The 24568-nt window shown below is 40.9% G+C and overlaps 2 protein-coding genes across 4 annotated transcripts; both read left to right on the forward strand.

The window, feature by feature from the left end:
* Positions 1–2574: 2574 nt before the first annotated feature.
* Positions 2575–13253, forward strand: LOC115736962 (probable LRR receptor-like serine/threonine-protein kinase At3g47570). 3 transcript variants are annotated; one of them, XM_048275347.1, is made up of 5 exons: positions 2575–3030; positions 7543–8621; positions 8717–9126; positions 12415–12516; positions 13122–13253. In XM_048275347.1, the coding sequence occupies exons 1-5, from the start codon at positions 2630–2632 to the stop codon at positions 13152–13154; spliced, it is 2025 nt and encodes a 674-aa protein (XP_048131304.1). In that variant the 5' UTR covers positions 2575–2629; the 3' UTR covers positions 13155–13253. The 3 variants fall into 3 exon arrangements, with proteins under 3 accessions (XP_048131304.1, XP_048131305.1, XP_048131306.1); XM_048275348.1 differs by lacking the exon at positions 13122–13253 and having other exon boundaries at positions 11788–12894; XM_048275349.1 differs by lacking the exons at positions 12415–12516; positions 13122–13253 and adding an exon at positions 9217–9744.
* Positions 13254–19420: 6167 nt separating this feature from the next.
* On the forward strand, positions 19421–22880 carry LOC115737929 (probable LRR receptor-like serine/threonine-protein kinase At3g47570). The gene is made up of 3 exons (XM_048273551.1): positions 19421–21968; positions 22064–22473; positions 22660–22880. Exons 1-3 carry the CDS (start codon positions 19421–19423, stop codon positions 22747–22749), a joined length of 3048 nt encoding a protein of 1015 aa, XP_048129508.1. The 3' UTR covers positions 22750–22880.
* The last annotated feature ends 1688 nt before the right edge of the window (positions 22881–24568 follow it).

The following is a 24568-nucleotide window of genomic DNA, read 5'->3' on the forward strand; positions in this document are numbered from 1 at the left end:
AGTGTACATCATCCTGAAACGGTTCGAAGTTTCAGGGGCTTGTTGGAGGGCCAAGAATAGCCGGGAGCATCAAGAAGGAATTGAAAGCATCATTGCATTTGGAAGAGCTTTACACATTGGTCAGGGTTCTTCCATGTTGCTCATTGTCTCTAATGCATCGATGGACTAGTAGCGGTCCTCCTTACTGTATGCTAGCGAAGCTAGACTAGATATACCTATACTATTTATCACCTAATTTTCTGCAATTGCTGCACCGATCGTGATTGGACCGTGTCAAGGCAAGAATTTGATCCCAGCCGCTCCCGCAGCATATTAAGGACAGGACAGACAAAAAGTGTCGTCCAGAATCAACGAAAAGTAGTCAATTAAGTTGTTGAATGGGCAGGGCAGTCAAGGTCAGTGATCGATGATCGATGGTTTCTCATTCACTGAATGGTACTCATCGTTGCGACTTGTCTGCAGAAAAAAGGAGAAAAGAAAGAAAAGCCCTTCAAAAGTGACTTTGTCTGCAGAAAAGTCAACACCTTCTTTGTTATCAATCTCTTCCCAGATTGCATTAGCACTTATCCTGTCTCTTTTCTTATATTCCATTCCTCTCTAGTCTCTACCCACTTCCGCTTGGGGTCATGAATTTTGTAAGCACTGGTTTTGCAGAGACCATACCAATTAATTAGATATGTGCTGAATGATAAGAGAATTAGGAAAAACTGTCCAACAAGTCCTAGACTTATTATGCGGCAGTTAATTGAGTTCTAAACCTTTCAACAACTTGCTAATTTCGTCCCACGTCTTTTGACAACTTGTCTGTTTAGTCCTAAAACTTTTTATGATTTGCCAATTTAATCATAAAACTTTTAACAATTTAATCATTTCGGAATTCGCTAACGTGTCGGTATAGTCAACGTCGGTCGTCCTACATGGCACGGTTGTCGCTGTCGTGGGTAATTTATGTAATTTTTTTACCTTTTTCTCTTTTTCCTTTCTTTTCTTTTTCTATTCCTTTTTCCTTTTTCCATTGGCTGGCCATCACCGGCCCTCGGACGAGAGACGCCCAGGGCTGACCTCGCCAGCCCAGGCAGGGGCGCCGGTGAAACCACGCACAATCATGATAGTCAAAATTTGTGGGACCTGTGGATCGACGATTGTAGTTGATCCACGAATCAACGGTAGTAATTCATCTTCTCCATGGGGACCCGCATTGGATCGGGTCCTAGCAAAGAATTCCACCCCAAAATACACGCTGATGGATATTTTATCATTGACTCTCATGCGTGTATGATAAGACAAAGTCTTCTCCGGAGGCAGAAAAGCGCTTCAAAAAGCTATAATTCACTTGAAAGTTTCCATTGACATTGATCCTGCCTCTTGTTTCTTCTTGCGTAGCTTTCCTATCTACCCGCTTCCTTTGAGCTTTTGAGTCATGAAACTCCTAGGCATTTGTTTTGCGGAGTTTCAATCATGCCCTTTGCTTCTTGGTCTCGCTCTTGCACTGTGCTTATACCGAGTCTCCTCCGCCACCAACGAAACAGAAAGACTCTCCCTGCTCGCATTTAAGGCTGGCATATCCACAGATCCTTCTGGCGTGCTCGACTCATGGAACCATAGCACTGGGTTGTGCCGGTGGTATGGCGTTACGTGCGGCCGGAGGCACCGGAGGGTCACCGTCCTGGACTTTTCATCACGAGGACTCTCTGGGCCAATCTCGCCTCATATCGGAAACCTCAGCTTTCTAAGGGAATTGCGGCTCCAAAACAACAGTCTCGATCATGAAATCCCACAGCAAGTCGGCCAGTTGCACCGCCTGCGTATCCTACAATTGTTCAACAATTCATTGGTTGGCGAGATTCCGAGAAACATTTCGGGTTGCACGGACTTGGTCATCCTCAGGCTTGGGGGCAACCAACTAACTGGAGAAATTCCTGGGGAGCTTGGTTCACTGCCGAAGCTACGGCAGTTCAATTTGTTCCTTAATAATCTGACCGGGGGTGTGCCTTCCACCATTGGGAACTTATCTTCACTGGAGTGGCTTCTCTTATCTCGAAACAACTTGGGCGGGAGCATTCCTCAAGTTCTAGGCCACCTGATAAATTTGCAAGGCATGGCCTTTCAAGAAAACAGATTGTCAGGTACTATTCCATCTCCGTTACTCAATCTCTCTTCGCTAACCGCGTTCGATGTTGGATTAAACCAGATACAAGGGACTCTCCCTGCAGGCATAGGCCTCCAACTCCCAAATCTTGAATTTTTTAGCGTTGCCATGAACCAAATTGAGGGGCCCATTCCTCCGTCGATATCGAATTGCACGAAGCTAGACGTACTTCAACTTTGTGATAACAGATTTTACGGGAAAGTACCTTCTTTGGAAAATTTGTATAAGCTTTCAATGTTCGGAATCTTTATAAATCAGATTGGAAGTGGAAAACCCGAAGACTTGAGCTTCCTTTGCTCGTTAACTAACAGCTCCAAGTTAGAGCAAGTGCTTATTCACGAGAACGTGTTTGGTGGGATGCTACCTAAATGCATAGGTAATTTATCCACCACTCTCACAGCATTTTCGTCAGGCGAGAATCGCGTGTTTGGTGAGATTCCAGAAGAAATTGGGAATTTTGTCAACCTGGAAGTATTGATAATGGATCTCAACCAGCTTTCAGGTGTCATCCCCTCAAATTTGGGTAATCTACGTAATCTATCGAGACTGGAATTAAGTGATAACAACCTAGGAGGGACCATTCCATCTTCTTTGGGAAATCTAACCAAGTTGATTGGACTATACCTTGGTGGGAACAACTTTCGTGGGCAAATTCCTTCACATCTATCAAACTGTCGGTCTCTTAATTTGCTTGATCTGTCCAGTAACAATCTAGGTGGTGCCATACCTCCACAGCTTATAGGTCTCTCATCATTAACGATCATTTTGAACTTGTCTCACAACCATCTGACTGGAGTTCTACCCACCGAAGTTGGCAACTTGAGAGCTTTGACTGCGCTGGATATTTCGGACAATTTATTGGTAGGTGAAATCCCAAGAAGTTTGTTGCACAGAATGTGCTCTCTGTTGTTACGGAGAATGTGCTCTCAATTTAGAAGAACAAGAGAAGATTACATAGCATTTTCAAAAAATAAAGAAAAACTGAATTGAACTAACTAGCAACAAAATAGGAACCGAACAACAAACTCCTACTATCTTGTTGACTAAGTAAAACAAAACAAACAACTAACAGACCAGAACAAAAATGACCAAGAATGATCCTTAAGGCATAACCAACATACTCCTCTTTGGCTTAAGGAGTAGAACACATTCCAGCCTTCTTCTTCAGTAACTCAAGTCTGCTTGCTTGCAGTGGCTTAGTAAACACATCAGCCACATGATCTTCTGTCTTGCAATAGAGTAGCTTCACTTCACCTTCTTGTTGCACTTCCCTCAAATAGTAGAACTTGATCTTGAAATGCTTGGTTCTCCCGTGAAAGACAGGATTTTGAGATATGGCTAGTGCAGCTTGGTTGTCCACAAGTATCTCGGTTGGTCCTTCAACTTCTATTTCCAGATCCCGCATCGGCTTTCTCAACCATATTGCATGATTGGCTGCTGCAGTAGCTGCTAGAAACTCAGCTTCTGCAGTAGACTGAGCAACCACTTCTTGCTTCTTTGAGCTCCAGGTGAAACATCCAAATCCCAAAGTAAAACAAAAACCACTTGTACTCCTCATATCCTCGATCGAACCAGCCCAATCACTATCAGCAAAGCCTTGCAACCCGCAATTGTCCACTTTAGTAAACTTGACACCAAATGACCGAGTGCCTTTCAAGTATCTAATCACCCTTTTTGCGGCTACCAAGTGTTCTTCACCAGCACAACTTATGAATCTTGAAAGCACACCTACTGCATACAAGATATCTGGTCTTGTTGCGATTAGATACATCAAGCAACCAACTAAACTCCTGTATACTCCTTCATCGACAGGCTCGGCTCCTTCGGTCTTACGCAACTTCTCCTTTAGATTCATAGGAGTGTTCACACTTCTACATTCCTCCATCTCAAATCTCTTTAAGATCTCTCTTAGGTATTTCCTTTGACGGATGAATACCTCGCCTTTCCTCCGCTGCACCTCCATTCCCGGAAAGAAGGACATTAGTCCAAGATTAGTCATTTCAAACTGCGTCATCGGTCCTCTCTTCGGTTCCGCAATCTGCTCTTCGCAATCACCAGTGACCAAAAGATCATCAACATAAAGAGAGACAATAGCTACACCTTCCATACCTTTCTTCACATATAGGGTCACTTCACTCAAACTTCTTTTAAACCCAAGTTCCTGCAGATGCTTATCAATCTTACTATACCAAGCTCTTGGAGCCTGCTTCAACCCATACAAGGCTTTTCTCAACTTATACACATGATCTTCCTTGTCTCTCACTACAAAGCCATCAGGCTGCTCAACATATATCTCCTCCACTAGCTCTCCATTCAGGAAAGCCGACTTCACATCCAGCTGAAATACTTTCCAGCCCTTTTGTGCAGCGGTAGCCAGCAGCATCCTTATGGTATCTAACCTTGCCACCGGAGCAAAGGTCTCGGAATAGTCTACTCCCCATACCTGCGCATAGCCTTTGACAACAAGTCTTGCTTTGTGCTTATGTCTTGAGCCATCGGGATTCAACTTTGTCCTGAATACCCACTTCACTCCAATCACCTTTTCGTTTCTGGGCCTCTCAACCGGATCCCATGTCTGGTTTTTCTCAATCATTCTGATTTCTTCTTCCATTGCAGCACACCATTTCACATCTTCATTTGCTTCCTTATAGCTAGTTGGTTCAATCATAGCTATATTGCATCTCTCATAAATTTCAGCAAGAGATCTAGTGCCTCTCACGGGAACATGATCAATTAGATCCTCGACTTCCACTTCATTTGGTTCAACCCGCAATGGCACTACCTCCTCTTCAGCCTTGCCACCTTCTACAGACCGGTCCCACTTCTTATCTTCCATAAAACTCACATCTCTACACACCACAACCTGGTTGCTAGCAGGATTATAAACTCTATAAGCCTTAGATTGCAAACTATATCCCACAAAGATACATGCTTTTCCTCTTGGATCAAGCTTATCTCTCTTAACAGAAGGAATCAATGAATAGCAAATGCAACCAAACACTTTCGGGTTGCTCACCTTAGGCTTGTAACCATGCCATGCTTCAAATGGTGTCTGCTTGTTGAGAGCTTTAGTGGGCGATCTGTTCAGAAGAAAGACTGCAGTGTTGGCGACCTCGGCCCAGAACTTCTTAGGGAGTTCTTTCTCATGTAGCATACATCTAGCCATCTCCATGATACTTCTGTTCTTCCTTTCACTCACTCCATTTTGCTGTGGAGTATATGGCACTGTGAGTTGGTGCTTGATCCCCGCATTATCACATATAGCATTGAAACCGCCCGAGGTGTATTCTCCTCCATTGTCTGATCTAATTGTCTTGATATTGCAGCCACTCTCCTTCTCCACTTCTCTTTTGAACCTCAAAAAAATCTCATTAACTTCAGCCTTAGTCTTTATGAAGTACACCCAACACATTCTAGTGCAGTCATCTATGAAAGTGATGAGGTATTTGCTGCCATTCGGTGATTCCTACGGCATTGGACCACACACATCGGTGTGAATTAGTTGCGGCTTCTCACTGGCCCTCCAATTTGACCTTTTGAAAGGAATCCTCACTTGCTTGCCTTGTAAACATGCTCTACAGCCGGTTACTTCCTTTTGCAACATAGGTAGCCCCACTGCCATTTCATTTTGCTGCAAGTATTGTAGCCCCTTGCTATGGAAATGACCCAGTCTTCTATGCCATAACTCCTCCTCATCTTGTATACTTTTCATGGCTTTATAATTCTCATCAACTGGATCAAATGTAAAACACTTGTTCCTCATAGGAATCCTAAAAAATATGTGACCATTCTCATCTCCTATGGCACACTCACTCTTCTCAAACACGACCTTCAACCCCTTCTCTACTAACCGACCCACACTCAGCAGGTTCTGATCTATCTTTGGCACAAACAAAACCTCCGTGATAAGCTTAACACCACCAGGACCTTCAAGCACTACATCACCTTTGCCTTCTACGTCTATGCATTCTCCATTACCAATCCCGACTTTAGACTTCACTGATTTGTCTAAATTGCTAAATAATCCTTCATTACCTGTCATATGGTTGGTGCATCCACTGTCCACGAGCCATCCATCTCTAGATGCATTTGAGATGAAGCAGGAGGCAACAAACGGGTGCTCCACTTCATCGGCTCTTTGCAGTTTGACCTTCAGCTTGTTGTTGCTGATGCTTTTCCCCGCAAATGGCCTCAACATGGCCCATTTTGTGACACCTCCCGCACTTCACATCCGGTCTCTTCCAACACTTGAAATGAGGGTGGTTTCTCTTTCCGCAATGCTTGCATGGAAGCGCATTCCACTTCCTATCGTGTCCACCATTACTTGAACCTCCCTGGTTATGACTATGACCGGCCTCAACATGTCTTCTATTCTGGTTCCATCCTCTTCCCTTTTCTGCAGTATGCGGTTTCAGCTTGGCTTGCAGAGCACTTTCGATAGGCTCATTCTTCCTCATAAGCCTTCTTTGCTCCCGAGCCAGTAGAGCACTTAGGACTTCAGCAAGTTTAATGTCCGAAATGTCCTTAGTGTTCTCAAGAGAAGCAATGGTTGCTTCAAACCTTTCAGGCACTGCAACCAAAATCTTTTGAACCAGCCTTTTATCATCTATATCCGTCCCTAGGACCCTTATCTTATTGGCTATATCAACTAGCCTATCAACAAACTCTTTCACAGACTCATTCTCCTTCATTTGCTGCCTCTCAAACTCCCTTAACAAGTTCAGCACCTTCATCCCTTTCACTCTCTCATCCCCTTCATACTCTTCCTTCAAATAATTCCATATATCATGTGCTGAATCCTTTTTCATGATTCTAGTAAATATGGTCGAGGAGACGGCAGAAAACAAGCAAGATTTTGCCTTTGCTTTTCTGGTTACTCTCTCTTTATGGTACCCGATTTGATTGATAGTTGGATTGTTGGGTAGATCAGTAACTTCGTAGTCCTCTTCCACTGCCTTCCCATAGATCCGCACCCTCCATGAAAGCTTGCATCTTCACCGCCCATGCTTGGTAGTTGTCTCCATCGAAGATTGGAGCTGTGATTGTTGAGAATGAGGCAGTAGGAACACCGGTTTGTTCCATCTTTCTTGTTCTACTTCGAATTTAGCACTCTCTCACAAGTCCCTTAAGATCAATAGGGCTCTGATACCAATTTGTTGCACAGAATGTGCTCTCTGTTGTTACAGAGAATGTGCTCTCAATTTAGAAGAACAAGAGAAGATTACATAGCATTTTCAAAAAATAAAGAAAAACTGAATTGAACTAACTAGCAACAAAATAGGAACTGAACAACAAACTCCTACTATCTTGTTGACTAAGTAAAACAAAACAAACAACTAACTGACCAGAACAAAAAATGACCAAGAATGATCCTTAAGGCATAACCAACAAAGTTTAGGTGCTTGCACTGGATTGACATCACCGAGGTTGGGGGGCAACTTCTTCCATGGGTCCATTCCTCAATCAATCAGATTGTTAGGAGGCATTGAAGAACTAGATCTATCACACAATAACTTGTCGGGTCGGATTCCGGAATTCTTAGCGGTACTTCGTTCCTTGAAACTTTTGAATTTGTCATACAATAAGTTTGAAGGCATGCTACCACGTGAAGGAGTCTTTAAGAATGTTACTGGCACTTTTATTATTGGGAACGATGAGCTCTGTGGTGGGCTGCCAGAATTTCATCTCCCCGATTGCATCTCCAAAAGCTCTAAGAGCAGAAAAATCAATATAGTGATATTGTCCACTTGTATTATTTTCGGAGTTCTTGCTGTGGCTATTGTTCTTGCTTTTATATATCTTTGCTGGTTGAAGAAGAAAGTAAATAAACCAGTTTCAAGTTCGATAAATAGTTTGTGTCCGAACATATCTTATGGAGAACTCCTAACAGCAACAGACGGTTTTTCTTCAACAAATTTGATTGGTATTGGAAGCTTTGGCTCTGTTTACAAGGGGATACTCAAGGACAATGGAAGTGTTGTTGCCGTGAAGGTGCTTCATTTAATCCGTCATGGTGCTCTGAAGAGCTTTATAGTGGAGTGCGAGTCATTAAAAAACATTAAACATCGAAATCTTTTGAAGATATTGACGGTTTGCTCAAGTACTGATTATCAAGGAAATGACTTTAAGGCCTTAGTCTATGAATTCATGGTCAATGGAAGCCTGGAACAATGGCTATACCCAAGCGCAACATCATCTCACGGGAGTGAGCTTCCAAAAAATTTGAACTTCATTCAGAGGATAAGTATAGCTATCGATGTTGCTTCTGCACTAGATTATCTTCATCACAGGAGCCACTTCCCAATCCTTCATTGCGATCTGAAGCCAAGCAATATCCTCTTAGATGCTGAGATGGTAGCACATCTTGGCGACTTTGGATTGGCGAAATTCCTTCTTGGATCATCCATTGATATTATAGCTAATCGGATAAGCTCGGTGGGTCTTAGAGGGACAATTGGCTATGCTCCACCAGGTAATCCCTCCACTTTCTATTCTAATGATCTAAGCTCCACGTTCTTTTCTATGCTTAACAATATTCATCTCCACTATGATCAAAACATGTGGCAGAATATGCAATGGGATGCGAGGTCTCAAGAGAAGGCGATGTCTATAGTTACGGCATTCTCTTGCTAGAAATGTTCACAGGATTGCGTCCCACCGACAATAGATTCGGAGACAATTTGACACTCCATAGTTTTGTCGCGGCAGCTTTGCTCGAACGAGTGTTAGAAGTAACGGATCAGATCTTGCTTCTAGGAAGAGAGTGTCATTTTGACTCCGATAGGCCTCAGCATTGGTTTTGTCAAAGCAATGTCATATTTCAAGAGTGTTTGGTTATGATATATAATATTGGAGTCGCTTGTTCCAATGAAGTGCCTGGAAAACGGATGAGCATCAGCGGTGTTGCAAATCAGCTGCAAAAGATTAGGGAAAAACTCTTTGCATTGGGTTTACATGAACAAGATGAGCTACCGCAGGTATATGACAAGTTTATTAACCTCTGTTGTCTTAATTAACCTCTGTTGTCTTAATTATTTAGATTTGCTTATGCTAGTGCAAACATACAGGTAAAACGTGGAGCGGAATAGAGAACCAAGCATGCATTTTCAATTGATTGTCACTCCTCATCTGTATATGTATTGAGCTAGCATTTGCACAGCAGTGTAGAGATCTTTTAGTAATCTCTGTTACAATTGGTCTCGTGTTTGAGGATAACCCGACCAAAGTCGAAGTGCGGGAAAATGTGGCTGAATAAAGACAGTCCGAGTTCGACTTGGGAAATGTATAGCCTGAGAGAAGCATCGTTTCTGTTGGAAGACAACAGTGTATTATCATTCCTCATCTGCAATGATATGGCTCTAGCCTGTGTCCCATGATGCACGGTCTTGAGCATTGTTATGATATTTAAAGATCAGTCCAAAATGTTCACTTCTTTTATTGGTAAGACGCTCATTTAGACAAATAAAATCTAATCAACTATAGTAACATTGTGAGGGGTTTCACTTACATAAATCCTAATCTGTCTCCATTTTTATTGGAAACTTGTCTTCTCCCCTTGCAAATCCTAGCTTTTGTCCAGGCTTTCTAACACAGTTGGAGATTAGTGATGTTGCAGTCAAGCCAAGAATCTCTTTCTGATTCAGCTTAAGTAAGCAAATGCTCTGTTTGGGAGAAGAAAATGATAGCCAGGAAAATAAAAGAATATATACTTTTCTGATTCAGCTTCCTTGTACTCATTAAATCGAGAAACAGATCTGGAGGATCGATATGTTAAGCAGGAACTTTGCGATAATGGTTCAGCATGACTGATCTATCCCACTTCTGATCTTCAACTTATGCTAGTTGTGTTTTTCTGATTGGATCTACGGAGCTGCTATTTCTAAAGTATGCCACTTTCATTAGTCATGTTTTGCCACAATTTTTACTTCTGTCGTTCATTCATTTCTTGTCGCGATAAAACTTGTTCGATGATGCAAAATGTGTTGCTGGCGTCTGATAAAAATTATCATGTCCTCATCAGGGAGTATTAATTGGCTCAAGAACAGAACGAGCTATAGGCGTTTCATAACGACGTTGGAGATAATCCGACGCAAGCAGTGCTTTCAGTCTTGGAAGAGAAGCCTCTCATTCTTCATCTCACTGCCTCCCTCGTTCCTTACCCAATCCTGTTCCAAGCTTCCAATGACCAAATCATGGCCGAGATGGTTGCACAAACCTGAACAAAGCTCGGCCAGCCACCGTGACCCCTGACCAAAATTTACCTCCAAAAGTCATCTATAGTTTTTTAAAGGGCCTTGGAAGGGAATTATTGGAAGGAGTTGAAGCAGAAGACTCTCATTCTAAGGGAAAAGTACACTTTCAATGTCAAAAGTTATGTACGAAGATTACTTTGATACCAAAAGTTTCAATTGGATACTTTAGTGCCAAGTCAGAGACAAAAGGATCACTTTGATACCACCGACGAGAATTTCCGGCCAAAACTGTCACGTGTCATTAATAATTATTTTTTTAATGAAAAATGACATTTAAAAAAAAATCCACGTGGACTTATGCACTTCAAAATAAATTAAAATAAAACAAATTCAAATTTAAAAATTAGCTAAAATTAAATTTATTAAAATACAAATTTTATAAAATTAAAAATAAGCAAAACATTTAACAAAAAATGTTAAACATAATATATATCACCGCCGGCCATTGTCGGTAACGTGGGGGCGGCGGTGAGGGTTATGTAAGCCCTCGTTGCCTGTAAACGTTCACCTTTTTTTTTTTTTTTTTTTTTGAGTTTTTACTTTTTTTATGTTAATTTTTAACCTAATTTTCCAAATTATTTTGAAAAAAAAATTTGTATTTTTTTTTTTTTGCAAACTAATTAAGTTTGTATTTTTATTTTTAGTATTCTTTTTAAATTTTTACCTTCTTTAATTGTTGATTGGGCCTTGTCAAAGCCACATCAGCTTCAAATAATAATAAAATAATGCCACATTAGATTTCCGATGAAGCAAATTAGACTTGGCACTAAAACGATTGTTTTTTTATAAAAACTTGGCACTTAAGTGATTCAATTGAAACTTTTGGTACCAAAATGATTTTCATACACAACTTTTGGCACTAAAAGTGTACTTTTCCCCCATTCTGAAACTGTGCCAAGAATAGCACGGCAAATATTAGGCACCCAATAGTGTCAAGGTCATGCCTTCATTTACTCTTCTTAAATAGCTTTCAAGGACACGCCATTCTGGAATTAATTTGCTTTTAACTATTTTCACGTTTGGGATTTAAGTTTTATTTCATGATTAGGTGTTAATTACTGTGCATAAGTCTGCTATTGAGCACCTCAAGTTATAAAAAAACCTACCTAAAACTCATTTAAATTTTTTCTATGGTTGGTTTTTTTTTTTTATAGTTTTGAAAAACTAATCTTCAAACTAAAACATATACCCGGGGAGGCAATAATTTCCTCTCGAAGCAACTATTCATTTCCAAATTCCAATCGCCAAAAGATAAAGAATGCTTTTGAGGAGCGATAATCTTGGGAGTTGCAATTCTCTATCTTCATAGAATCACAAGTTGCTCATTTAAGAGAAGGTGCATCCCTGACAGAGTGACCATTATGCTGCTTTCCATTCGATTGACAGATATATCCCTCTCAAATTCCAGACCTTTCACTGGGAAGTCCGTTATTCGTATGAGGCACATTTCCTGGGAATTTTCCAGAGCTTGCAAGAGTTAGTGGTGTATTGGCAGATAGGAGCGTCCGCACGGTAGATCTGAAAGCGCAACATGTGAAGGATGTCCCTGTTGACAGAGTAACGTTTGATCTTGAATACATGCTCTTGGATGAATGAAGATCTTGCAAACTGTAAAGTTTGCTAGTGGAGGTTTTGACTGGATGACACTTTGCAGGAAGGGGACATCTTTCGAAAAATGATGCCTCATGCAAATTTAGCTTTTTCGAGCTTGGATCTTCAGATGCATGAAATCATTCTAACCAAAACAATCAAATTTGTTAATTGTTAGCACCTGTTATACCCAGAATTCTCGTTAAGACAATTTAGTTAATAACATTGGGTCATACAGAAGTTTTCCGAATTGGCCTCTCAATTGGTTAATTCATAATATAAGTGCATGCTATGTTGCAGAATGGCAGCAAGTCTTGATTGGCATCATGACCATTTTCATGCTGCTGTTACTTTTAACTTGCATACTTTTCATGTGCTGTTACTTTCAGCTTACTTACATTTTCATGTGCTGTCTAATTATAGGGTGCAAAAATGAGCATACAATCACAGGTTCCATTGGAGTATACGTGCATGATCTTACACGAAACTGTTTGTGAGAAAATAACATCTGGTATTATACTAGAGGTATGATTAAGCACTATGTGACCTAGTAGTTTCAACCGTTGTCCTACTGGCTTGTACAGCTCCTGCATCAGGCCAAAAAAAAATGTTTTTGCTAAACCTGCTTTAAGTAAGTATGACTCCGGCAGAACTCCTCAGTTTAAACATTCGTCTCTATAGTCTCTGCTGCGTATCTTTGTACCTCTGTACTTTTTATTGTATGCTTACAGAGTGGTTTTTGGTATCATCTGGAAAACTTAGACTGCGTCTAGCATTGCAGTTTTCATTTCCAATGACAACAGAAAGTGGTCAAAATGAATCGAGCATCCCCTACTTTAGAATTAAGGCAGCCCGATGTTGTTTTCATTGTTTGCAAGTGGAAGAGGAAGGAAATTGAAATTTCATGAAGCGATGTTAAATCCTAAATATGACAGGAAATGGACAAGATATTCTGTTAATAGTACCAGACATGTTCTAAAAGTGAAAATTAAATAAAAGAAGATCACTATGTATTACCGCATTTAAATTTAGAAAAGGATGGACCTAAAAGTTGGCTATACCTATTTTACGTCTTGCACTTCTAAAGTGATTACCGAGACTTCGTTTCTAATCCAAGATTCATTATTCAGGTATCAATCTCTCCACACGGTTGTGATGGGTGATGGAACGATACCTCTTGAAGTTCAAATTCGGACAAAAGAAATGCACCTGCAAGCTCAATTTGGATTTGCAGCACATTGGAGATAAAAAGAAGGTGATTGCGGGAACTCTTCCTCTGTTCTTCAGATGGTTGAATGGGCACGATGGGTCATCACCTGGCATTGTGAGACGATGAGCAAAGACCATTCATCTATTTGATAGGCCCAGCCCTTCAAGCCTCCATGCAAATTCCCTTTCCACTCTGATGATTGTCCGTACTCTTACAAACCTCACAATGACCACAGTGGACCTATCTTCGTTATCGTGATTGAGAATGATAAGGTTGATTCAGATTGCTCTTTTTTTTTTTTCATTTGGCAAACAGTCTATAACGCTTTTATTGTCGGGCTTCTTGTTGAAGTCAGTTGGACCATGATTGATGTGTGCGATTTCTTCAGAATACTTTCCATCTCGTTCATGCGGATGTCTGTTCAAGAATACCCAGCAGATGTCTGTTCTACAATGATGGACTTGTTAGAAAGAGCAGGGCGAGGAAGTGCCAGATGGATACCCTATGGCTTCCCTTTGAAGGAAGAACTGAGGCCAAGGCTGAACTGCCAGCCCATTGGCGGCGACCCGACCTGCAAACTGAGGACGGGGGATGTGGTGGAACTAATGCCAGCCCTTCCCAACAAGACTTTGACAGAGTACCGGAAAGAAATCCAGCACATGTATAACCGTGGCCCCGACAGTGTTGAGTGCGGGTCCTGCTGCTAGACTGTGGTTGGGTGGGGAAACTAACGCTCAGCCTGTTGTGCCAACCAGATGTGATTTTCATTTATGTGCAGAACAAGATCTGTTTGGTCCTGGGATGAGAAAAGCAGGGCATTGATCTGATTGTATGGATTCCAAAATTCAATGAAGTTATGCAAATGATCCTTTCTCTGAAAAATGAGGACTCCAAGGTCGTTTTGTTCTGCTCAGTGTTGATTTCTTCCTGCAATAGATCTGTATCTGAAACAGGAGCCTTGCCTTGTGCTTGGCGCTAATATGTCAATTTCTTCTGATGGTTCTCTCTTCGTGTGATCTGAAGATCTTTGGCTTCGGAACCATACGCATCATGAACTTGGTTCACCAAGTTAACATCTTGGAAAGAAGATGTGCGTGTTGGTCGTATGCAGTCTCGATCAAAGACGAAGTTCTAAACCTCTATGCATGATTTGCAAAAACAGCTTAGCTTTTCTTACTTATTGGTGAATCTTAATGAAAGAAAGGGAAATGATTGCAAGTCGGGGGTTCCATTGGACTGACCATCTTACTTGAAACTTTTTGAGAAAATAACATCTAATATTATACGAGATGTACATTTAAGCACTATGTGAACTAGTAGTTTTCGCCGTTGTCATATAGGCTTAAACCGTTCTTGTGTCAGGCCCAAAATTCTGCTGCTATATTTCAGAACTGCTAAGGTTTAACGTTTTTTCTCTTTAGTCCATCTGTTGTGTGTCTTTTACCTCTGTACTTCTTGCGACAGATCTCCAGAGTGGTTTCTTGTATCAACTGGAAAACTTGGTCCACGTCTAGTCTTGCAGTTTTCAATTCCAAATGACGGCAGAAAGTGGCCAAATGCATCTAGCTTACCCTGCTTTTGATTTTTGCGGAAAATTGAAGAGTAACTTTTGAAAGAAGTAGAAGGCTACAAAATGTTTGTTTTCATTGTGTGCAAGTGGAAGAGGAAGGATATTGAAATACCAGGAAAGACTCTTGATGTTGAATCCTAAATAGGACAAGAAACAGACAAGACACTCTGTTAATAAGAACTAAAGACACATGTTCAAAAAGTGAAAATTAAATAGAATTAAATAGAATTCTTTTAAATACTTATAGTGAAAATAAGAACTAAAAACTGTCTTAACCAAATGCACCCGGCATATATTAGAAGTGACGAAGCTGATTTCAAATTTCTACTTCTCTTCATGAACGAGAGGCTCGCTATCTTCACATTGAAACAGGTGCCTGAAGAAGTGAATTTCAAGAAAAACTTATTGTAGACGGCGTGCGCTACTTCTACTGAAGATCCGATTTATGTCCATCTAAGCCGCCATTTTAAGTTCGTTCCAGATGTACTATCTAGTCAGAGATTCTTTCGAGGACTTGTCTTGTTCTGGTCCTCAGCTCTATTGTCTTGTTTATCTTGTGCCGTTCCATTCTCAGCACAAAGTGTCATTGGAAACGAAACCAAATTAATCAGCTAACCTTCTTTCTCTTGGTACAGCGTTCTGAGGACAATAATTACTGGAAAATCTATCCCCAAAATGCATCTCGAGCATCATTGGTCAATAAGTACTTGGAGGATAAACCAATGCCAAAATCATTAAGAGGATGAAGTTCGCGGTGGAAGCAAATGGGTGAGGACAGATTCCAACTGTAGGTTTTCTCTTTGTATGTCCTAATCATGTTACTTTCAGGACCACTTGGGACGATTATGTCTGAATAGTGTAGGGCCCTTTCCATGTTCCTAAGTCGCCTCAAAAAAGTTACTGAGTATTTACCTTTCAATCCATCGTTACAGGGGGAAAAGTACGTTAGAAGTGTCAAAATTTTTGTACGGTGTTCACTTGAGTGCCATAACTTTCAAAACGTTCACTTAAGTGCCACAACTTTAAAAAATCGTTCACTTGAGTGTCATGTTGACGTGGACGTCGGAAAAACTGACGTGGCAGCCGGAAAGTTGATGTGGTATGCCGGAAAGTTGACGTGGCTAGTCGGAAAGATGACGTGGCACGCTGGAAAAGTTACTATAGCACTCAAGTGAACGATTTTGCTCCGACGAAATACTGAAGTGAACGATTTTTGAAAGTTCTGGTACTTAAGTGAACGTTTCGAAAGTTATGTCACTTAAGTGAACGCCGTACACAAGTTATGGCACTTCTAGTGTACTTTTCTCTCGTTACGGGTATTGTTTTGGAGATGTAAAATCTGCCTTCATCCGCCGCAACACCAAAGTCACATTGCGTGAGGTCCATTAAAGCACCTTTTCGAAAATGTTAAATGCACACTCGTTTTTGTGATCTTTTGCGACATATTTACAAGATTCGTGCTGTCTAGAAGTCAAAAGAAGTTCGTCCAAAATAAAAATAAAAAAAATTCAAAAAAGGTGTTTCGAATCTAATAACTTCAAGCGCAGAGGACATCTTGGAAACCCAGTTGACTTCAGTCCTTCCGGTGAAATGGGCGTGAATTAATTGAACTTTAGAAGCATCAGCGCAGACAAGCCTTCCCAATTTCCAAAAGGGTTTGCATTAATTAGCCCTTCGATAAGGGCCCTATCTATCAAGCCAGACACACAAGGCTCTGTTTCTAATTCTGCAGAGCATGGATAGACTCATATTCTAGATACTGCACATTCTTTATTTTTTTGCCTAGTACTAAGGGTGAAAATATTTAATTGAGGAGGCAAATGAGAACTAAAAAGATTTGAACTCGGAGTTCCTACTCTGATACCATGTGAGATCTTATGGAATTATTGTCAACTGTTTTAGAAGCTTAAGCTGTTAGATGAAAACACGATTATTCCGCTATGCATTTTCGTGACAAAAGATCTTTCATCGAAGGTTTGGATCTTCGGCTTTGATGTTCAGGGTTCTTCCAATGTTGCTCATTGTCTCTCGTGCATTGATGGAATAGTAGTGGACCAGTGGTCCTCCTTACTGTATGGCCAGACAAGAAGTTTCGTTCGGAATCAACGAAAAGTAGTGCAACTTAATTGAATGGGCAGGGCAGTCAAGGTCAATGATCGATGGTTGATGGTTCCTCACTCCCTGATGGTACTCATCGTTGCCACTTGTATGCAGAAACAAGAAAGAAAAGCCCTTCAAAATTGACTTTGTCTGCAGAAAACTCATTGTCGTTTGTGAATTGTCTGCAGATCATAGCACTTTTAAAGCATGGATTTTGCCTCTGCTTTGTCCATGGAGCAGAGAGTTTCCATTGGCATTACACTATCTCATCATGATCATAATCATCAAAATTTGTTGGACCTGTGGTGTAATATTTGGGCCTTGTTTTGACCAGGTCAAAAAAGATAGTGGACCCACCATTAAAAAAGAAGAAGAAGAAGAAAAAGAGGGCAGTCGGCCTCTCCTTTTAGGCTGTACGACCAAAACAGAAAAAGGAAAGGAAGGAAAGAAGAGAAAGGGAAAGAAAGGGAAAGGAGAAGAGAGGGAAAATAAGAAAGAAAAGGGCTTTCTCTCACGTCCAAGTTACGCTGCCATGTCAAACAATCCCGACATTGATTAGCAACGTCCGGTAAGTGCTCGCCCTCTCGTCCCTCCTATTGAAATGACTTTTCGGATTTATGGCTCAATTTCGGATTTTGGAGGAAACTGAGTTGCTGTGTCTGATTTCTTGGGCGTTTGGCTGCTTTTTTGCTTGGGAATGAAACTTTAAGATGTTATAAAGCTATAGGGTTTGACGGATCTCGATTTGACGTTGTGGTTTGCCTGGAGCGAGTAATTCAAATATGGTGTACAGACTGTACTGTGCGAACAGTATATTTCGAGGGCTAATTTTTTTTAGTTTCCGATTGTCCGCTGAGGTTGGTCATGTTGGGACTTTTGTAGTACGTCGAACAAGTTTTGTTTTGACTACAATATTGTGTTAGTCAGAGTTTGGTAGAGAGAGTTATGGCTCAAAGAAATTTCACATGCAGGCTGCCCATTGTGCGATCAGCAGCTTTTTAGCCCGTAGGTGTCGGATTATTAACGTTTATACATCGTTTAGTCAAGTTTTTCGCTAGCGTAGTATTTTCCAACTTTTAATGTTGTTTTTCAATTAATTTTTACGATTTCAAGCTTTACAATTCAAGTGACTACTATAGGTTGGATTGCGACTTTTTAAGGTGAGATATACTTTATCTTCTAAGAATTTATAAAAACTCATGCTTTAAAGATGAGCACGTGTATTGTGGTTTGATTTTTTTGACAAGGTGAAGAAAGGTGACGTTTAGAGCATTATTTTTGCATAAACAGAATCGAACTATTACTACCCTTTGATTATTTGATATGGCTTGTTGGCGATTGTCTTACTGAAATACTGTTTAAGAAATATGTTTTTGAGAAAGGCTATGTATTCGGTTTATAACCTTCGGTTTGTGAAACTGGTTCGTTGTGGTTTTTCTGGGTTTGGTATTGGGGTTAATACTCATGTCCCTATGAATAGAACCCACCGAGGTGGGGGTAGTATGCATAATGTCACGATGTCATTGAGCCAAACCACCGGCTAAAATGGGTGGTAAATCTAACCAAGAGGGGTAAAGTTGGTCGCCTTGTCACCGCGTTAAACGTGATCATAGTTGACGATGAGTATGAGATTATTCAATGGATGGACCATTGAAAGTTTGTTTAATGAGATTAATCAATGGATTAAACCATTGATAGTTTGTTATTACTATGAATTGCTATTTGATATACTTTGACGATTGCATAGTGATTTCTCAATCCGCTTAAAAAATATTGTACTTCTCATTGAGCTGTGGTCGCTCACTCCTTTATGCATTTATGTCTTTCAGGTTCATTGGCGAGCCGCAAGTAGGATCGAGCGGACGTTAGCTACAGGACTTTTGGGATTGTGGGGTATATTTTTTTGGATAAATTGTATATCATTAGTGACTTTCGAGCTAGATGTGGAAAGATTTGTATATATATCTTTTTGATATATAATAGATGAGCTCTGATTTTGTGGACATATGACCTTTTTAATAAATATATATGGAGGTATATATTTATTTATCAGGTTTTGTTTGAGGCTACGTCCTTTGATTCAAAAGGATGGCTATGTCATGCCCTTTTTCTCGGAGAATCAAAGTGTGACATGTGGATCAACGATTGTAATTGATCCGAGAATTCCATGGTTGTGATTGATCTTATCCATGGTGGCCCGGATTGGACCGGGTCCTAGCAAGAATTCCGCCCCCACAATACACGCTGATGGATATTTATCAGATTGACTCTCTTGCGTATATGACAAGACAAAAGTCTTCCCCGGAGGCAGAAAGCGCTTCAAAAAGCTTAAAATTCTCTTGACAGTTTCCATAAGCACTAAACCTGCCTCTTGTTGCTTCTCGCCTTGCTTCCTTGGGCTCTGTCTCATGAAACTCAGAGGCGTTAGTTTTGCAGAATTTCAATCATGCCACTTGCTTCTTGGTATTGCTCTTGCACTTTGCTTATACCAAGTCTCCTCCTCCACCAACGAAACAGACAGAATCGCCCTTCTCGCATTTAAGACCGGCATGACCGCGGATCCTTTCGGCGTGCTCGACTCATGGAACCATAGCATTGATTTTTGCCAGTGGTACGGCGTTACGTGCGGCCGGAGGCACCGCAGGGTCACAGTCCTAGACTTGTCATCACGAGGACTCTCCGGCCCAATCTCTCCTCATATCGGAAACCTCAGCTTCTTAAGGGAATTGCGGCTCCAAAACAACAGTCTCCATCATGAAATCCCTCAGCAAGTCGGCCAATTGCGCCGCTTGCGTATCCTAGAATTGAACAACAATTCATTGGTTGGTGAAATTCCCAGAAACATATCGGGTTGCTCGGACTTGGTCCTCCTCAGGCTTGCGATCAACAAGCTAAGCGGAAAAATACCCGGAGAGCTTGGTTCATTCCCGAAGCTACGGCGGTTCAATTTGTATGGTAATAGTCTGACCGGGAGTGTGCCTTCCTCCATTGGGAACTTAACTTCACTGGAGATGCCTTTTTTAGGCTGGAACAACTTGGGCGGGAGCATTCCTCAAGTTCTAGGCCATCTGACAAATTTGGAATTGATTGCCTTTGGAGCAAACAGATTGTCGGGTACGATTCCATCTTCGTTACTCAATCTCTCTTCGCTAACTCAGTTTGATGTTGGATCCAACTGGATACAGGGTACTCTTCCTGCAGGCATAGGCCTCAAACTCCCAGATCTTGAATTTTTTAGCATTGGGGGGAACCAAATTGAGGGGCCAATTCCTCCCTCGATATCGAATTGCACGAAGCTGGACTTACTTCAACTTAGTGAGAACAGATTTTCCGGGAAAGTACCTTCTTTGGAAAATTTGTATGAGCTTCGTTGGTTCCAAATCTTTTCTAATCAGCTTGGAAGTGGAAAACCCGAAGACTTAAGCTTCCTTTGCTCGTTAACTAACAGCACCAAGTTAAAGAACTTGGGTATTCAGGAGAACAAGTTTGGTGGGGTGTTACCTAAATGCATAGGCAATTTATCCACCGCTCTCACAGCTTTTGGTTTAAGCGAAAATCACATACTTGGTGAGATTCCAGAAGTAATCGGGAATTTTGTCAACCTGGAAATATTGTGGATGGATCTCAACCAGCTTTCAGGTGCTATCCCCTATAATTTGGGGAATCTACACAATCTGGCGGACCTAGAATTAAGTGATAACAACCTAGGAGGGACTATTCCATCTTCTATGGGAAATCTAACCAAGCTGATTGAACTATATCTTGGGGGGAACAACTTTCATGGGCAAATTCCTTCACAACTATCGAACTGCCGGTCTCTTGATTTGCTTGATCTGTCTAATAACAATCTCAGTGGTGCCATACCCCCGCAGCTTATAGGTCTCCCATCATTAGCAATCATTTTGAACTTGTCTCATAACGATCTGGCGGGAGTTTTACCAGCAGAAGTCAGTAACTTGAAAGCTTTGACTGCGTTGGACATCTCGGATAATTTGTTGGTAGGTGAAATCCCAAGAAGTTTAGGGGATTGCACTGGATTGACATCATTGAGAATGGGGGGCAACTTCTTCCATGGGTCCATTCCTCAATCACTCAAATCATTAGGAGGCATTGAAGAACTAGATATTTCACGGAACAATTTGTCAGGTCAGATTCCAGAATTCTTATCGACATTTCATTCCTTAAAACTTTTGAATTTATCCTTCAATAAATTTGAAGGCATGCTGCCACGTGAGGGAGTCTTTAAGAATGCTACCGGTATTTCAATTATTGGGAACAATAAGCTCTGCGGTGGACTACCAGAGTTTCATCTCCCAAACTGCATCTCTAAAAGCTCCAAGAGCAGAAAGATCAGTATGGTGATATTGTCCACTTCTATTGTTTTCGGAGTTCTTGGAATAGCTCTTTTTCTAGCTTTTATATATCTTCGCTGGTTGAAGAAGAAAGTAAATGAACCAATTTCAAGTTTGACGGATTGTTCACCTCCCAACATATCATATGGAGAACTCCTAAAAGCAACGGATGGTTTTTCTTCAACGAATTTGATCAGAGTTGGAAGCTTTGGTTCTGTTTACAAGGGGATACTCAAGGACAATGGAATTGCTGTTGCTGTGAAGGTGCTTCATTTAGTCCGTCATGGTGCTCTGAAGAGCTTTATAGTCGAGTGCGAGGCATTAAAAAACATTAAACATCGAAATCTTTTGAAGATATTGACGGTTTGCTCGGGTATAGATTATCAAGGAAATGACTTTAAGGCCTTAGTATATGAATTGATGATCAATGGAAGCCTAGACCAATGGCTACACCCTAGTGCAACATCATCTCATGGGAGTGAGCTTCCGAAAAAGTTGAACTTCATTCAGAGGATAAATATAGCTATCGGTGTTGCTTCTGCACTAGATTATCTTCATCACAGGTGCCACTTCCCAATCCTTCATTGCGATCTGAAGCCAAGCAATATCCTCTTAGATGCTGAGATGGTAGCACATCTTGGCGACTTTGGATTGGCGAAATTCCTTCTTGGATCATCCCTTGATACCGTAGTTAATCGGATAAGCTCAGTGGGTCTTAAAGGGACAATTGGCTATGCTCCACCAGGTAATCCCTCTACTTTCTATTCTAATGATCTAAGTTCCACGTTCTTTTCTATGCTTAACAATATTCATCTCCACTATGATCAAAACACATGGCAGAATATGCAATGGGATGCGAGGTCTCAAGAGAAGGCGATGTCTACGGTTACGGCATTCTCTTGCTAGAGATGTTCACAGGATTGAGTCCCACCGACAACAGATTCGGAGACAATTTGACACTCCACAGTTTTGTCGCGGCGGCTCTGCCTGAACGAGTGTTGGAAGTTACAGATCGGATCCTGCTTCTAGAAAGAGAGAGTCATTTTCACTCCGATAGTCCTCAGCATTGGCTTTGTCAAAGCAATGTCATATTTCAAGAGTGTTTGGTTATCATACATAATATTGGAATCTCTTGTTCCAATGAAGTGCCTGGAAATCGGATGAGCATCAGTGATGTTGCAAATCAGCTGCAAAAGATCAGGGAAAAACTCTTTGCATTGGGTTTACATGAACAAGATGGGCTGCCACAGGTATATGACAAGTTTATTAGCCTCTGTTGCCTTAATTAACCTCTGTTGTCTTAATTATTTAGATTTGCTTATGCTAGTGCAAACATACAGGTAAAGCGTGGAGCAGAGATAGAGAATCAAGCGTGCGCTTCCAATTGATTGTCACTCCTTATCTGCATATGTATTGAGCTAGCATTTGCACTGCAGTGTAGAGACCTTTTAGTAATATCTGTTACAATTGGTCTCAAGTTTGAGGATATGACAAAACCCGAAGTGCAGGAAAGTTTGGCTGAATAGAGACAGTCCGAGATGGACTTTGGAAATGTATAGCCGGAGAGAAGCAGTTGTTTCTGTTGGAAGATAACAGTATATTATCATTCCTCATCAGCAATGATATGGCTCTAGCCTGTCCCATGATGCACAGTGTTGAGCATGATATGTTATTTACAGTTCAGTCTAAAATGTTCACTTCTTTCATTGGTAAGAAGCTCATTTAGACAAATAAAAATTAATCAACTATAGTAACATTGTGTGGGGTTTCATTTACATAAATCCTAATCTGTCTCCATTTTTATTGGAAACTTGTCTTTTCCCCTTGCAAATCCTAGCTTTTGTCCGGGCTTTCTAACTCAGTTGGAGATGAGTGATGTTGCGGTCAAGCCAAGTATCTCTTTCAGATTCAGCTTAAATAAGCAAATGCTCTGTTTGGGAGAAGAGAATGGTAACCAGGAAAATAAAAGAATATATAGCTTTCTGATTCAGCTTCCTCGTACTCATTAAATTGAGAGACAGATCTAGAGGATAAATATTTCTGATTCAGCTTCCTCGTACTCGTTAAATTGCGATGATGGTTCAGCACAACTGGTCTATCACAATTCTGATCTGCAATTTATTCTAGTTATGTTTTTCTGATGGGATCTGCAGAGCTGCTATTTCTGAAGTATGCCACTTTCATTAGTCTTGTTTTTCCATAATTTTTACTTCTGCCGTTCATTCATTTCTTGTCGCGATAAAAATTGTTCGAGGATGCAAAATGTGTTGCTAGCATCTGATATAAATTCTAACCGACCAAAAATTGCCGGCACATACAATCATGTCCTCATCAGATAGTATTAATCAGCTCAAGAACAGATAGTATTAATCAGCTCAAGAATAGAACGAGCTATAGGCATTTCATTACGACGTTGGAGATAATCTGACGCATGCAGTGCCCTCAGTCTCGGAAGAGAAGCATATTCTTCATCTCATTATGTCCCTCATTCCTTACCCAATCCTGTTCCAAGCTTCCAGTGACCAAATCATGGCTGAGATGGTTGGCACATACCTGAACAAAGCTCGGCCAGCCACCGCGACCCTGACCAAAATTTACCTCGAAAATTCATCTGTATTTTTTTTTAAAGGGCCCTGGAAGAGAATTCTTGGAAGGAGTTGAAGCAGAAGACTCCCAGTCTGAAACTGTGCCAAGGATAATGATGAGCACTTAACACTGGTACTCCTAACAGCACTGCAAAAATTAGGCACCTACCAGTTTCAAGGTGAGGCCTACCTTTCCTCTTCTTAAAAAATCTTTCAAGGACACGCCATTCTGGAATTAATTTGCTTTTAACTATTTTCACATTTAGGATTTAAGTTTTGTTTCATTATTAGCTATTACTTACTGTGCATAAGTCTGCTATTGAGCACCTCAAGTTATAAAGACATACCTAAAACTCATTTAAATTTTTTCTATGATTGGTTTTTTTATAGTTTTGAAAAACTAATCTTCAAACTAAAATTTAAACCCGGGGAGGCAATAATTTCCTCTGCAAGCAACTATTCATTTCCAAATTCCAATCACCAAAAGATAAAGAATGCTTTTGAGGAGCGATAATCTTGGGAGTTGCAATTCTATCTTCATAGAATCACAAGTTGCTCATTTAAGAGAAGGTGCATCCCTGACAGAGTGACCATTATGCTGCTTTCCATTCGATTGACAGATATATCCCTCTCAAATTCCAGACCTTTCACTGGGAAGTCTGTTAATCGTATGAGGCACATTTCCTGGGAATTTTCCAGAGCTTAAAAGAGTTAGTGGTGTATTGGCAGAGAGAAGCGTCTGCGCGGTAGATCTGAAAGT

The sequence above is a fragment of the Rhodamnia argentea genome, chromosome 2 (assembly GCF_020921035.1).
Source record: "Rhodamnia argentea isolate NSW1041297 chromosome 2, ASM2092103v1, whole genome shotgun sequence".
NCBI lineage: Eukaryota > Viridiplantae > Streptophyta > Magnoliopsida > Myrtales > Myrtaceae > Rhodamnia > Rhodamnia argentea.

What these genes read in the sequence shown, in the direction of transcription:
- LOC115736962 (XM_048275347.1), top strand. Translation starts at nt 2,630, where the DNA reads ATGGATCTCAACCAGCTTTCAGGTGTCATCCCCTCAAATTTGGGTAAT. An exon ending in AATTGGCTATGCTCCACCAG is followed by an intron (nt 8,622 to 8,716) that starts GTAATCCCTCCA and finishes AACATGTGGCAG; the next exon opens with AATATGCAATGGGATGCGAG. An exon ending in AACAAGATGAGCTACCGCAG is followed by an intron (nt 9,127 to 12,414) that starts GTATATGACAAG and finishes GTCTAATTATAG; the next exon opens with GGTGCAAAAATGAGCATACA.
- LOC115737929 (XM_048273551.1), top strand. Translation starts at nt 19,421, where the DNA reads ATGACCGCGGATCCTTTCGGCGTGCTCGACTCATGGAACCATAGCATT. An exon ending in AATTGGCTATGCTCCACCAG is followed by an intron (nt 21,969 to 22,063) that starts GTAATCCCTCTA and finishes AACACATGGCAG; the next exon opens with AATATGCAATGGGATGCGAG. An exon ending in AACAAGATGGGCTGCCACAG is followed by an intron (nt 22,474 to 22,659) that starts GTATATGACAAG and finishes TTTGCACTGCAG; the next exon opens with TGTAGAGACCTTTTAGTAAT.